We start from the raw sequence: 17,259 nt of genomic DNA, 5'->3' as shown, positions 1-17,259 counted from the left end.
CAATATCACGTGAATGTGTTTAATCTACAAAAATAAGATACCACACTAATTCATTTAAAATCATGAATGTGTTGCAAAATCAGAATGAGAAACATTGTGTATACAAGAAATCTCAACAAGAAATTTATTTTCTCAAACATATAATTTAAACCGAATCCTGACATTTATGTATTATATATCTTAGTTAGTGTATATATCATATATATTTAATGTCTATAGTGTGTTTCATCTGTTTATATTTCTCTGATATTAAATACATTTTATTGTTTTCATATTGTTTTCGTTTTTGCCTTTAATTTGCAGTATTTTCTTTGATAAACAGGAATTTGTATATATCCCCTTACTGATTATTACAATTGGGGCAGTATAATGGCATATTTTGGTGTTTTTTGATTTATTTCGTTTGTCCCAATGGGGGAATTTTTCTTCACTTATTACATAACATCAAAAACGCTTCCAGCATTTGTTATGTCTTAGGTGTCGAATTCTCAGCAGATTTTCGAGATTTGTGAAACGAGGAGCTCTGTAAGGCCAAACGCCAGACGTCTAAGTATTTTTTAAAAATCTTATTTTTTCTAACTTTCCGCCCGGAGGAGTGGGGAGATATCGCGGTTTGGGGAGATGTGCATTTGTTCATAATGTTTTTAGCGTCTCTTTGGCGGTTTTATTTTACAGAGCATGTGGTGGATGTCTTCTTTTTTCAATTCTTATGCAATTAAATATCAACTGTTGTTTGCGTCTTTGTACTCATTTAAACCTTAATTGACGGTCTGAGAAAGGAATTCGATTAGTCTCAAGAATATTTAACCTTCGTTTTCTTATTGTTATCAATAGAATGTACGTGTCATAATCTCTCGTCCATAAATTCTTGAGCGGCCATAAATTCACACAGTGGTGATCTATTTACTACCGCCGACCTCCTGACCTAATCACCGAAATCGGACAATAAATCTTGCCAATACAAATCGCATCTAATTTTCTACTGAACTGGAGCACTGGTGGTCTAAGATCTAGCTTTCTATCCGCTTGGAAAGTGAAAAGGACATCCAAAATCGATAACCTAGTCCGTAATTCAGGGCTAAGCGAGCATTCCGCTATTATTGGAAATACTTGGCAGTCTTAAAGCCATTCTTCACGACAGTCCGATTACATGGTACGCAGAAACGCGTGCTATTTTAAAATAAGTAAATTATGATAAGTACTTATCGGATTTCTCTCCCCAGCATCTCCAGCTCAACGATCGATAGCTCATTGTGTGTTAATATATCCTTCTTTGATTCTATATTTAGAGAGTAAATCTGGTCGCCTGCGTCAGCGGTCCATGTGATGTTCTACATGTAACAAGGCCACTCATTGCAGAGAGAAACATTGGCCAGCTACGGGGATCCCTAGTCTTCAACCAATCAGAAATACCGACAGATGTGGTCCAATTATCGGGATATGTATTGGAAAGTAGTGACGTCAAGAGCTACGGATTTGTGACGTCAGGGATGTCCCCGAGACCTGCCTTGCTATCATGAAGAAATATATATTCACGATGGTAGAATCACTGGAGAGTGCCAGACAGACGTATAGGAGACGGGTTACAGAATATACCTCCAGAACACACGTGCGGTGACAATCTGGCTTTTCGGGAACAATTGAAAGAATTGTCATCTCTAAGGTTAACCGTTACACCACTGTCATCAGCCACCATTCAAGGTATTTAGACCATTTTTTTTCTCGGTGTATTTGTATGGTGCACCTGCTGAATATCTTCCAGATAATAAGTAGTTTTGGATATATCTAATCACCTGTTCCATTTATTTATCTACATGCGCTCGTTTTGTATCCAATGTGTGTTTTTGTGTGTATCTGTCTAGTTTTACACGTGTTGCAGTTCAACTTGGGACTCGAACTCATTCAAGGTCCAATGGAAATACGTGAATTAAATAATGCGAATATAGTCTGCGCAATGATCTATGATAATTATGAAAGTACAGAAGTGCAGAACGCGGATAATTTGTGCATGAATATGTAATATTAATAACCGTGCGCATTTCAAATGGAGCAAATGTCGGCAACTTCTTTATTATTCTTAAAGTGCAAGTTTCAATCGCATTTAGTAATTGAACTGAAATTACTATGGAATTCTGAGGTCACGTGAGAGTGTTGGTGACATGTAATTGTATTCCATGGAACTGTGACCTGTATATTTATTATTCTTGTCACCAACACGCTCACGTGACCTCAGAATTCCATCTGCCTTCAAAATTAAAATTACATTACTAATGCATGTTTTAGAGGGACAAGCTATGTATTCAGTAAGTAATTCTACATTACAAATTTTGAAAGCTTAGTCTTAAACTGGTAGCAAACTTGATTACGTTGCGCGAGGGACCTAGTACCAACAAACAAACCTTCTTATTCAAAGAACTTGTTCTTCTTCTTCTTCCTTGGGGCTTAACATCCGCTTCCACCTAGGGTGGTATCGCAGACAAATTATATAAAAAAAATAAAAACAGTTTGTATAACAATCTGTATATTTTCTATTGAAATCGACTTCCTTACTACTGTTTGAAGAAAGTTTTCCAAATTACAGATTCCGCCAATTGATTTATTTTCCGTGCAAGATAAAGAGTCAGTATAATCAGAAAATTGATTTTATAGATTTTTCAATACTTCTATTTAATCATAGTTGTAATATAGTACAACGTTAGACCTCTATGAATATAATTTTAAAATTAAACCGTTGTTCAACAAACGTTTCCACGTTGTCTGTTTATTTAATACCATTGCGTTACCTGTTTGTAGTCTTTGGGCATCAAATCAGTTTGCTTGTATTTCTGAACGCTTTGGGGTTTTTTAGTTCTTAAATCTTTTTTTCTATTTTTTTTTTAAAATCTAAACTCAGAACAATATAAAATCAGATTCACTGAGCAGTTACTTGATGTTCTTGCACAATACAACTAAGACAATTCTAATGATAAAAGTTGGCAGAGAATAAACTGGTGTGATATCACCCATTTTGTGTATATAATGAAACGTTATCCTCGTCAGAAAACAAACGACTGCTTTTCGCGTGGATCGTTTGCTGTGCTGGGAACCAGATGCGTCCAAACTGAGTGAATATCTTTTGAATTGAACACATTATCTTATATCTTCATGTAGAAATGAAGCGTTAGTGTGGTGCCTTCCACAAAACTACTTGAGACGTCTCTCAAGCTGTTGTTATTCGGACAGTTAGATCACCGTCGTATTGTAACTACCGAGTTGTAATCACTTTTTTAAATGTGGATTCGACTTTATGCGAGTTTTAATTGTCATTTGATACGAATAATACGTTTCTAGGCTTATCTGTAGGGTATAATTTGGTTTGTTCCAGACATACACGTTTATTTCATGTGCCTTTTATCTAACAAAGAACAGTTATGATTCAACAGCGTTTATGATTTATGATTAATATATGAAAAACGGTGAGTTCCAAGTTGTTCTGCAAGCTTGTTTTAATGCAATTTATTTATATTGCACAGTATTCGATAATCGTTTAGCGTTTGTGTTGTGTATAAAATATATATTTAAGATAGAATGTTAAATGGATGGTTGAGGATTGGATCGAAAAATCACAGGTAAGCTTCATTGATTATTTTATCATTCATAACGTGGGCCCAACATGTTCATGTTAATTGTTGCACGTAAAATGTAAGTAGGTTGAAAAAATCAATTATAATTAATTTTTAGAACGAGTAGGCCATCACATCTCAAATTATACAAACATCCAAAGAACACTTGCTATTTATCTTTTGATATTGGTAAAAGAAAGAGAAGTTTGGGGGTGGATATTTAAAAGGGCAGAACTGTATTTACTTTACACCTGTAGTACCTTTTATAGGTCTACATAGAGATAAAAGGATTGCTCGCTTTGCAACAATCCCGTCCTAGATGCACTAAACAGTATTTTCCGATCGATACTTGGAATATCGGTCGTGTATTGCCTTCATTAATTGGTGGACAGGATATCGATCGGGAATTCCGCTGTCGTAAATGATGACGTAGGGAAAACACTCTATTGACGACATCAAAGACCTCGTGGTGCCTCGTTCTGGACTATCTCTGGAGACATTGGAAAGAGAAATCCTCCTACTGTATTGAGTTGCGGTTGTGTGACAGAAGACGAGGAAAATCCCTCCTCCCACCCCCGGCTTCTAACATTTATTCTGATTCGCTTCGGAAAACTCGATTCAAATTTCTAGTTTAAAATGTAAGTGGTATTGACGTGCTGCCATTAGGACAGTCAGGAAGAAGAGGAACCGGAGTTAAAAGGAATTCCCTTTTCAGTCGATTCCAAAAGCAATAGTGTCACTGTACTGTATGTGCATAGACATACTTACATAGATAATTATACATCGTTGGACTTGAGTTTACACTGGAACTTTAACAGGTAAGCAACTTTTATCATTTAAGTTTTTGTGTTTCCTCATTAAGTATGCTTTTATGCTTAAAAAAATGGAATAAGGTAAGTTCGTGTTAATGAAGTGCGTTTTAGCAATTTGTAACATTGAAATAAATTTGCTTTTTATGCATGTAATTATAGATGCGACTTTGTTTCAAATAGTTTATACAGTTGCAGATTTGAGATTAAATTATCATAGCATGCAATCAATTTGTAATAGTTACTTATGCAATTAAACGCGCTGGGTATCATTGGAAAGAGATCGTATTTGACATTTTAAAAAGAATACATATTAACTGCTGCTGCACTATGCAACAAAATTTAAGAGTGGTACACTGTTTTAAGTATTAATATATGAAACAAGTTATTAGTTTGATCATGCATGTGTTTGCTGGATAGTCTGGGGGGTTTTGAACCGGAAAAAAGATTTTCGTACAGTACCTCTAAAAGAATTCCTTTATTATTTTATTAAGTGAAGCTTCAATTATTCATTTTACATGCAATTAATAATGATCATAATGATCAAAAATCGTTGCTTAAGAATAAATGGAATAGAAAATTTGGTATACTAGTAGCAGACTATTGGCATTGTATAATAGCTTCCAATTATCGAATGGGCAAACACGGTCTATGACGTCAAAGGAAACCCCGCATAATAGTATTGATTGGAATTGCCCTTGTGATAGAGAGGTTTAATTCTATGACGTCATACACTACGTCATATCGATCGATAGGAAATTCTCTTGTCATTTTATTGATCGATCACGCGACAGATTCCACATTAGAGACCTAGTAACATAACTAATCAATTCACTTATAATGTGTACATGTATGTCATAGACTTGAGTTCACGGCTGATGTGCGAATTACAAATGGTCAATCTATTAACAAACAAACAAAAAATAAAAACACGCACACACACACACACACACTAAGAATCTTAAATTTTGTTTTGTTTTTTTTTTCGTTTTGTGATAATGCATCTCTCTGAGAATTTGTCCACAAAGGAAATGAACGGTTGAAAAAAAATATTGTAACGCGTCAAGGCGATCTAAGTCGAAATATTAAAGAAAAAAAAAATGAATATTATGTACATTATGCCAATTTGTAAAACGCGTAGGATATTAATATACGCAAGAGCGGATTTGGACTACAATTAAAAATCAATACTTTTCATTTATTTTCAGTAGTTAGTGAAATAAATAAGTCTAAAAGTAATGCAACCAAATTTATTTTGAACGTTTTCAATTAAATATTTCTTCAGTTTTCCGTATTAAAATATTTGCTGTGCTAGAAACTAGAGAAAAAAACATGTATCGCCTTGCTTGGGCTCTTTTTAAAAGTGTGATGACAACCCTTTGAGAATTTCAAAATTACAGTTTATGTCCAAAATGAAATGAATTCGCTTTGTTCCATCGGATGCCAATATAAAGATTCAAATTTCACAAGAGAAACGGATATCGGCTCTTTTATTTAGTCTGTGCTTCACATGTAGTCCTGGCGAGTGTCAAAATAATTTCTTATATGCAAAACATCTTCCAGATAATAGTGTTACCGAATGGCGGACAGGGACAAAAATTAGAACCAGAATTGTTTGAGGGAGGCAGGCGTATGTTTTGAATTCAACAAGATACGAAAAATCGGAAAGATTTTTACCTATGCAAAACACCTGTCTTGTCTTAGACATTCTGGTTGATCGAGAGGAGTGACGGTTACTTGCATATCCATTTGATAAACGTAAAGAGAGACTTGACTGATTTGGACTATTGTAAGGAAAAAAACTAAGAATTGTATAAGACGGGATAAGCAAGTCTATGTTTTATATACAAACCTACTAGTAATAAACTACTGGATGAATGTGTATTTGGTTGTGTAGTCTCTATTTGTTTTTTCATGGTCTTTGTTTATTTATCATCTTAACTTGGTGAGTATTATTGAATCAAGCAAATAAATACTTGTCAAGCGATTGACGCGAACTGTACCTCACACATACAGAGATATGTTACATACATACAACTTTGTTTATAAGAGAAAATTCACGTGGTAAGAAGCTTCCATCCTATCTGGAATATAGCACCAACTAGATTTATTCAAACTTATTACAAAATTCACAAACAGAAAGTTGCCATTTTACAAAATCTGCATAAAGATTAAACATTTTCATTTGTCAAAATTTCTTAGTTTTGCATCCAATAACTATTAAAATACTAATATACGTGTGAAAAATAAGTAATACTTTCGGTAAAAGTGTAAAATATATACAACGTTTTGAGGAAATGATCTATATAAAAAAAAGCACAAAAAAGAAAGAGGAGCGTCATCTTGGTCCATTCTAATGACTGTAACGCAGACTATCAAACGGCGATAACTCCTACACCAATGCCAGGACAAATAGATGTGAACTGAATAACTTAATAAATACTAGAATTAAGAGAAGCGATTTAGTTAGGTGAACCAGAAAATCATAAATGCCAATTATCAACACCATATTTGTGTGTGTGTTTGGGGTGGAGGAGGGGGGGTACTTATAAAGTCCTTTATGACCAGAAAAAAGTCAAAGCAATATATAAAACAGTGTCCCAATTCGCCCCTACGCTCAAGCGAATTATTGAAACAAAATTGAACCATGTGTTAGTCCCAAAATGACCTAGTTTGTGTCGAGTGGGCGTTAAACCCCATTTCTCTCTCTCTTTCCAAATGCCTCGAAAAGATTACAATAATATTGCTCTTGTGTTTTATTTTTGTACAACCAATGTTATTTCCCTTCAACAAATCTGTTTTATATAGAAAGAAAGAAATCATTTAAATAAGCGACAATTGTAATATACTGATTATGTTTTCGTCGTTGGTGATCTCACATAACGAGTATAGCCAGCAACGATTTGTAACCAATCTGATGATATAGGCAAGAAACTTGTTTGTTAAGAAATGAACCCAAACTGTTAATACTTTTCTTAAGAAGACGATGACAGTTTTTTAGCCACAAATTCCGTGCTTCTCATCGCTTCGCATTATCCTTTCAGATTCGTCGTTAATGTGTTAATTCTTCAGCCTATCCTTATTGAAAATCACGTGACCGTCATTGACCTCGCAATTGGTTTCCGGGTAGTTACTACACCGGCCTAAAATTTCACCGAAAAACAAATTGTTGTTAATATGGAGAAAATAACAAAACATGTTTCACATATACATCAAGAATGAAAGAACATACAATCGCTGTGCGCACTTAAACGGCCCGTAATGAAAATGTTTTTTGAACATAAAAATATTAGCAACAAATTCTATATTTAAGCAGGTTTTAATTTAAGATAAAAAAAGATAATCATTACAAAATCCAGAAATTTCTTTTGATTTTGCATGTGGTTCACCCTTACAGATTACGATTTGTTTGTCTTTTCATTAAAGATTGCCCTTTACGATTCCGTAATGACCTTGCTATTACGGCTTCGCTGATCACAGTACATTCAACCGTATTAAATGATTGGTGATTTTATAAGAGCACGATTAACGTAATAAGTAATGACCTTGCAAAATAACGAATGGGCAATTTTGAAGCTTAAGGGGATTAATTTCAAAGGTCGGTCAGGGTTTGGGGATATTGGTAGTTACTGTTATTTTACAGAAGCGTTTATTGTGGTATACATTAAACAAAGTACATGTCCAGCTTTCAATTGATGGTCAACGACAAATGTCTGATTCAAACAACAATCAACGTTTAAGCTATTCAAAATTTTTAAAAGACTTCGCTAAATTCTCTGTATTTTAAGACATCGTCACCATTACGAGGCACTTTTTGGCACAGCGATCGTTAAGATGGCAGTCCGGAGGTTTAAAGCTTTAGGGGATTATAGACCCCGTTAATAGCAGTTATCTGGACCCACGGCATCGCCCAGCTCTCTCGCATCCCCCGCTTGACCTGAACTATGTCACAAATTAATTGGAAAGTCAAACCATCTCTATCATTACTGCTTTGACACAGATTTTTTCTTGCCGCAAGACAGTCAAGATTTACGTCAAAAGTCGCACGTCATACCCGCAGGTTCTCCATCGTTATCAAAAGCACGAAGAGCGGATGGCTTTCACCATAAAAACAATAACTGTTCCATGATATTGACAGCGCTAGATCTCACATGTATTTAGAGAAGCGTCTGCAAAAAAGTTGCTGATACAAAGGTTTTCAAGTCTTAGTATTGCATTGTTGTTCTGTAGCACACGATCTAGAACTAGGTATGTACAATCGGATTTCAGAATGTTTTAACTGTTATAAATATTGTTCTGTAACATATTCATTTGTAATTACATGTAATCTTGCCCAGAGGTATTCTTTTGTTTTCTTTTATTTTGTTTAGTTTAAAATTCATAGCGATTAATATTATTATTAACGGATAAACAAGATGTGCACCCATTTGAGTTTTTATAGATATTTAATGTTTGTAACATGCAATAGGTACACCAGTGGAAAATTAACAGTTTCAATCTCTTCATTACATTGCTTCTTTTCAAAAAGTACACTGTAAATGTGACAAGTAGTAGGATATAAGTAATGATGTGATTATCTGGAAACATACCAGATATGAAGGAGGAGATGCGAAGTAGTAAGAGGAATCCAAACCCTTCTAATTAGGCGTACCAACGTGTGGTCATATCTCCTTCAGGCGTGTTGGTAGTAATAAGAGGATTTCAAACAGTCGAGTGACGGTTTCGAGTGGTCTTACTCCGACCACGACCATGGTTTCCTTTTATTATCTTAGCGGTATGTCTTCTATATCAAATTCCTACTATAGTTACTACGACCAAATCATGTCTGACAATGGAAACAAAAGTGGTTCTGGCATTCTGACCTAACAGATATCACTTTATAGCTAGCTAATCATCGTAACAAATATTTTTCTTATATTTTTAAGTCTAAGTTCTCCAACAGAAAGAATAGTTAATCCACGTTTTCAAATTTAAAGATACATTATGTAATATTTAGATAAAGAGCTGGCCATTCTTGCTATAATAGCTCAAAAATAGATAATTACTTCAATCTAAGCCAAGTTGTCACTGTTTGTAGTTTTGACAAGATGTGTGCATAGTGGTAACCATGGCACTAGTATAATCGAAACTTAGCCTCGCTTTCCCATTTTTAAATTAAATTTTTAAATGAGGAACCGTTTTAATCTAGTTAAAATCTCGAGTATCCGATGCCATCGAGAGTTGATTATGATCTTGTGTTGTTAATTAATGTCTAATTAATAATTTAGATAACATTTCAGGCCTAAAGAAAGACCTGCAATAGGCAGATTTAGCTCTTGCATAATGTATGTTTAACAATGTTTATAAAATATTTAGTTTTATTTTTGTTTTAATATGAAGTGTAATGTTGATACCTAATTAAGTTAATAATTGACAGAATAGACGTAAAAAAATCATACTTATCAAATTTTTATTTTTAAAATAATACCTGCTCCATTTTGGATATACGGGTTAGTTATTGCATTACATGTACATTATTAGCTGTTTGATAATATCGTCGATGTGGGATGGTTCGATCGTGGGATAGTTCAACTAAGTTAAAAATCGTTGTTTTCAGGAAGCAAATGTGCGGATGCTGATTCACATATACCGTTTTGTGAATATAATTGAATTGTTTAGAAAGTAACAGAAACCGACAGAGAATAATCAGTCATGTGACATCCAAATAGCCGACATCAGAACATCTTTTGGCAAAGATCAGAATTTTTTGTTGAATCTCGGTGCGAGCATTTCCGTACAGACGAAAATAGTGCCTTTGAGCTACACACAGCGATGAAACTACCAACACTACTAATAGCCCCATATCATACACCTTGCGCACGTGCCTATTTTCGAATTAAAAAAACATTGACAAAAAGCCGATCTCAAATAACTACATTTGCTACAAAAACCTCAGCTGAAATATTTATAGGTGTATGAGCAGAGATTCATTGAAACGCTCTCTCAAGTACCTACAAACAAACGTAGAGTGTTGACTTGAAGGACAGGTTTCTTTAGCTTTCATTCATTAAAAGCGAACTTTACTTGTTGTAAAGTATCGGTAGTATTTTTCTTCCTACTATAATGAGGTGTTAAAAAATGGGATCAGTTTTTCTGTTTGAATAACGGACCCTTCACTTACTTCAATTCTCCATAAATATTTTTACAATTGCGCGTGTGAGTTGCTTGCCCAAGTGGACGTAAGTGGCCATAAGGGTGCGAGGACTAAACATTATATTGTTAACTCAAATCTGAACAGGAAACTCCACATACCTGCTGACAAGAATTATTTTGTTGAATTATATCTTAACACGCAATTGAAATTAAATTAACAGTTTGTGAAATTCTCTACTTTCACTTGCTACTATATGCAAAGGGAATTTTTCTTTCTTCGGCTATTGATAACATTGAGATATACACACCTAAGTAAACCGACTATTTCACTGACAGATTGTGACCTCATTTCCCTTTACTGCCACCAGACAGAGACTAAGAAAGACCAGTGAGTTTAAAGAAGCAGAAAGGTAATCAGGATCCAAGCAAATGTTCTTTTTTTCATTCTAATCTTTGCCACTATTGACAAGTTCACTGGGTAACAATGTAAGTAGGAAATATTGTGTTTTGGGTAACAATTAATTTGTCCATTTTAAAAAATAAAATCAATAAGTTTTTAGATTAATAATAAATTTAAACTAATAGAAACATTAAAAATTACTTATTCAAAAAATTCCAATGATTTTAATATACCTCTTTTTGAAGTGTCCTAGTCTGCAAATCTTTCTACAGCACTTAAAATATTGTAGAAGGCATAAAATGTTTGGTCTCTTGATTCTTTTGCTAGCCTTAGATTGTCTTATTTACTTCGTCTTTTCTTACGAAATTGGCGCTTTTTTTGGGCGTTGTTTTTATTTTTGCTTTTATATCATTCCAAAGGGATGCTATTTCCACTAACGTGTTCTTAAATTTCTTAATATATTTCTACATTGAATATAAAAGTACGATATGAAAGTACATTATCATTGAGGGTATTGATGGAAGCCCAAGAATGAACATTGTATAAAAGCAACTAAAGGGGAAAGAATAAAAAGCGATATTCTGATGATCTATACAAGACAACTCATACCGGTGAATATTTTCGGCGTTTGATCGTAATTCGATATTCTGGATTCTATTCTCCCGGGATATCATCTTTGTTGTTACACATGGTTTGGAGTAGGGGAAGATACGGCCATGATCAGCCACCATTGCTCACATGAAGACTAAATTTACTGAAATCAGTCCAGTATATTCACTTTACATTCTTACCCTACTTTATCCCCAGGAAAAACCGGTTAACATCGACACGTTAACGCAACGTTAGACAATATAACAAAAAGCATACATAGGAAGTCGAGTAAAAATGGATGTTTTTTTATGTGCTTGATATCTATTCAGTGTCTATATTATACGATCAAGGCATCTATATACGAATACTTCACATGCCAGACGCAATGTTCAGAAATATTCCTGGGAATTTGCATTATTCGAAATTATAAACACATGAATAAACAATGATATGTTCTCTGATGATTTGCAGTGTGAATATATTCGATTTTATTGTTATTCTTCATCAAAAACTAAACAGCATCGCGTTTGGCTAGTTAATTGCGGTAATTTGGTTGTGATTTATTAACTCGAGTTGGTATGTATGTATAATTTGATTGGCGTGTCATTATCTATAATAATGCCCTCATACTGGCAAATTACCAGATAATAGAATAATGGATACCGGTTAAAGTATTTTAAATAACTGTCAAATGACAAGTACATCCGGTACTGTGTCGTGAGAGCGTGGAAAGATGCAATGATCACATTGTACTTTATGATTTTGTTTTGGTTTCTGTTATTTTTATTATATATGATTATATATGATATAATTGCACCAGTTTAGTCTAATATTTAGATTTCTTAAACTGCAGTCTATTCATTAATATTTAGATTGCAGTCATTTCTATCTATATCGAAATAAGATTGCCAGATATTTTGGAGGGAATGTTTCAAACATTCAAAAATCGGTGCAAGGAGGTTTAATATTCAAAATAATTCAATGATCAAAATGGGAAGGACACGTTGTATTCGATGAAAAAAAATCGTAAACTTCGCGTACCAAATATTTTTTTTACCATGTTTGGTCTGTGTATCATCTTATAGAGGGGATCGTCCTGTCAATGGTTTTCGTTTGTCGATGACTAACCAAATATCTACACCAGTCTACAAATTTAAACCCCGTCTGTTAATGATAATGAGAAAAATTCCTAATTAAAATGTGTCTATCTTGAGTCAGATATATTCCATGAAAAAAGTAGATGCTGGTGACAAGTTCATTTTCGCTGAGTTTAAGAGATAACTCCACGTAATATTTTAATTGTTGGTAGCTGTATATACATATACTTGTGCTGCGTTTACCGACTAGAGCGTAATTTGCTCACCTATGTCAAGTATGCTGTGATGTTGGTTTCAACCAGGTAAATCGCGCGTGGTGATGCTCACGAGGAGGTCCCAAAATCACAAGGAATCTCCCGCGCTCCTCGTATCCAGCTCGCGTGCGCAAAACGGCGGCGTTTCAAAGACAAAAATTTGGAAAAGTATGTGTTTTATTTTGACCATTTTTGGGGTTATGAGTGCACTTTGGGTTGACTATATATACTAGAAAGTTTTCACTAATACTCACATGCCCCGAGTGCATTACTATAGGTACACGTGCGGTCTCTGTCCATAAACACTACCCATCCTTGCGAACCTGCACGAAGAAATAAAATAATTATTTAGATGTAAATATTGATCTCAGAACCTCAAACGTTTTTAGTTTATGGTTAATAACCCCTTCTTTTAAAAAAAAATTCAAAAAAGTAAAAATAAATTTTAGGAGAGTGAGTAGACAAGTCGACATGCGAGAGGTATTAGCAGTGAGGTGAGAAACGTTTCACGGGCCAGAAAAAGCGATGTTTGAAAAGGAATTAATTATATGTGATTCACTTGAATCGAAGCGATCTAAAGAAATTCAGAACAAACCGTGAACACTACACGTAAGTCTGGGTAAACGTTGAAAGAACGTGAAAATTTTGATTGGTGAAAATCTTAGATGTACATGCAGTATAATTCCTTTTGACACGTTGTGACAGTTCGAGAAAGCACGCGTTGGCCCGCTATTTTTCTCCTCTATTTTCCTCCTCATTCATAGAATATTTGCATGTCTTCTTCTACGTTTAGATATTAAAAGTCACTAAGCTAACATATACTTTAACGTTTGGACAGACTTTGTTTTAAAAAATTTCTCCTTGCCAAAAGTAGTTATTTGAGACGGTCGATTGTGATTGCCTGCAATCTGTGACCGCTAGATAAAAACAAATCGAAGAAAAAAGAAACGGAAACAGGGTATCAATTGGCGCCGAATTTTCGTGTCCCGAACCGGATTTCTTATTATTGTTTCTAAATATTTGTGAATGAGTGGATAAAAAGCTTGATTAAGGAATCTCTCTCGAGTTTTGTGAAGAATGTCAGTCTTTTTCCAGAACTGGTGAAAAATCTCCCAGTTTCATATTTCTAGTAGAAATAGACAAGCTCCAGAGTATTATAGTGTTTTCTATGAAGTGAATAATTCGGTAAGGGAGAATATATTGGGGTTTTCGAGACTTGGATCAAAAGTTTTTGTCGATAGTATAGGGGGTGTCGAATATCAAAGACATTATCCAAGACGCCAAGACAAAAGCTTTCTTATTTATATAGAATGTTTACGTACGTTAAAGCAATACTCCCGGGCGCAAACTCATCACGAGACGATATTCGATTTTTATCATATAACTATAGCAGTAATTTTTGGTAAGGTGCGAAAATAAATGGGTTAATTTTATTGATTGTCTTTGTTAAAAGGTATTTCTCTTCTGTGTTTTTGTTTTGTACTTTTTGGTTGAGAACAGCTTAAGCAAACATTTATTTTATAAATATAATTATAAAACATTAATTAAGGTAATTGTGTGTCGCTGGCTTCTAGAATGTCTGCAACATCAAACATAACATTGAATAAAATCTTTGATACAAGACAAAAGACCCATATAGTAGCCCAATTCACATCTCAGCAAAATTAATTGGTCCGAGGGCGGAGTTTAAACTTTTCTTATCCAATTGACCGCTTTGACAGAAAATAAACCTTTTCCATGCATTTGTTTAAGAAATTTGATGCTCGTATGTATGTATAGCCCACATATGGTTGGGTGAAATATATATATGTACATATATATACAGGTTGAAAACAAAGCGTATATAAAACTAATATAGCACAATGGAAACCGGGTGAAAGTGCTTAAAATACACCTAAACGAGTTTAGGAAAATGTATGTTTTCTTCGGGCATAAATTTGTGGCAACCGGCATATTGGGCTTCTTGGATGTGCACTATTACATATTGGACTGTAGGACAAGGAATAATAATTAGTGTGTAATGAATTTAAACAAGTCTGTACCATCAAATAGATGATAAAAAGTTACCTGTATATTTTGTGAAAAGACAGCCATTTGGGAACAAGATTATACTTGAAAGACAGATATAAAACAATGTATAAGATGTTTATGTAGAGTATTTGGACTAGCCTACTATATAACCAATTAGATGGTTGAAAATCACCTGTAAATTTCCAAGTAAATTAAAAGGAGTCAGTATCTTCACGTGAGGTTTGGCTACAAGAGCTGAAGTTTTTCACCCAACTCCGATAAAATACAAGAGGCATGTTCACTGGTTAAATTCTGTATCTATGTCTCTCTTATCTCATCCAGGACTAGCAACGTTTCTTTACTCTGTACAACCCGATGACGATTTTTAATTAACGAAAAGCAAATAAGAGGAGCATTGGTGTGCGACGTTCACCTATCAGTGGTTTATACAGTCGCTTGCGGCCGAGTATGTCCTCTTGACTGTTTCATATACACATATATATGTAGCGATGTAGTTAGATGTATACCTATATACCGTTAACGGTCAGTTCCGGACGGGAATGTACCTATGTCCTTTCACAAAAACACGACGCACTGCCTCTAACATCTCGGAAGGTGAGTGAAAGCCTATCTTTAATACCATTTTATTTTTATTTACAAAAAAAGGAAAAAATACCATAGCTCCGAATATTTGACCAAAAATGTACATTTATTTTCAGTTCTAATATTTTCTTCTAATTAATTTAGATAATCTCAAGGATTATCTTAGTCTAGTTTGATTTTATTGAATAGTCAATACCTTTTTATTATAATAAATTATACAACGTATTTTATAATAATTTGAAATTTGTCTGACATTGATGATGTGGGTTTTGTAACAAAAATATTTACCAATTGCCCCATTAAGCAACATTGAAGACCCACCGCTAATATTTATGTTGTTTCACAGACATTTTAACTTTTTAAGTCGCCGAAATTTTCATGTAAATATGACCTGTACGTTGTGAAAGCTATTGAATGGGGGCTTATTTGCAACAATAAGAGGTTTAAGTGAGGTGTTGGGGACAATAATCTGAACAAAGAGAGGGAATGTTGCGAACCACGTTAACACTATAGCTTAGTTCCGCGTTGTGTTAGACACAAGTTGACTTAGGTAACAGACTTGTCACCATTTCTTAAACTTATTCATAATAAATATTATCATTTACTTTTCTACATCTTACTTCCTCGTTATACAGATGTCTAATTTTCAAAACTGATGAAAACGACCACAACGAAAATTTTGGATTCGGAATTTCCGGTGCTCAACTTTGAATGAAATTTCTGATAATATATGCAATAGAGCGTAATATTAAATCAAAGTCGTAAAATTTTATGATAAAGACAATTTCAATAAATTTGACTGGTTCAAACCATACGAAAGCTCACAGAACGTTTATAAAAATCATATTACATTAAGGTAAATAAATGTTTGAATTAAATGTCTTAATTATACTGATAGTGAAAAGTAAGGGTGTATTAATGTCCTTCTACAGAAGCGTGGTGTAGAATTCTATGTACCAGGTGCTAACCCTCCATAGATGGCGCTTGCTGTATTCCGGAAGCAGCACTTCATCCACGGAACACAAGGTCGCGTGTTATCGTCAATTCATTACAATCTAATATCTCATATCGCCCCAATCCATGTTCAACCTCGCTCTATCTTGGCACATCTCAAATGAAACTATAGATACGACATAAGTATACATATAAATAACAAAAAAATGCACATGTAACTGCTGCTGCCTCCAGACACACTACAAATTGAGACACTTTTAACAGCTGCAATTAGAAAAGATAATGGTAGTTTCGTATCATTGTTATTTAATACTGTCTCGACGCGATATCTTAAAGTTAAAACATTTATTATTCTAAATTGATGTGTAACCTTTTAATTGATGGATTTAAAATTTATATAAGAAAATTTATACGTTAATCGGCGTTTTAGATTGTTCTTGTCAAAATTCTAGAGATGTAACATATAATGGCGCTTTTCTTCTGTTTATATTGTATGTTTACTAAATTGAGCAATAAATAACTGTAATTTATACCACATAATATTACTCCGTACATACAAAATTATGTTAACTTGTTTAACATTTGTTTAATTGTCTCGATATAAAAGTTCTTTGTTTAATGTGAAGTGTAAAAACAACCAAATACATGATTATAAAGACCTCTACACTTTTCCCTAAGAATTTTTGGTTAATAGGCAACAACCTTTGACATAAGGCTACGAGAGACGCGAAAAAAGTGCAAGTCGACCACCTAATAAGCCCTTATCTTACGCCGTGAAGATAAAATTGACAAATAAGATCTCCTGAA

The 17,259-nt window shown here is 34.1% G+C and overlaps 1 protein-coding gene across 3 annotated transcripts in view; it reads left to right on the top strand.

Moving 5' to 3' along the window:
• The first annotated feature begins 1,547 nt into the window (after positions 1-1,547).
• Positions 1,548-17,259, top strand: part of LOC126832018 (probable nuclear hormone receptor HR38) — a 32,747-nt gene continuing 17,035 nt past the window's right edge. The window contains exon 1 of one of the 3 annotated variants that reach the window (XM_050562700.2): positions 1,548-1,701. Coding sequence is in view for 1 of the 3 variants with exons in the window: in XM_050562697.1 (XP_050418654.1) it covers positions 15,456-15,510 (55 nt within the window). In the remaining 2 variants the exon portion in view is untranslated. Of the gene's footprint in view, positions 1,702-4,334; positions 4,421-14,663; positions 15,511-17,259 lie in introns of those variants that run through there. The other 2 variants (XM_050562699.2, XM_050562697.1) reach the window with 2 other exon arrangements.

This window comes from Patella vulgata, chromosome 9 (genome assembly GCF_932274485.2).
Source record: "Patella vulgata chromosome 9, xgPatVulg1.2, whole genome shotgun sequence".
In the NCBI taxonomy this organism is placed as follows: Eukaryota; Metazoa; Mollusca; class Gastropoda; family Patellidae; genus Patella; species Patella vulgata.
Note: the sequence above shows the minus strand (reverse complement) of the source record. Positions and strands in the feature narration are given on the sequence as shown.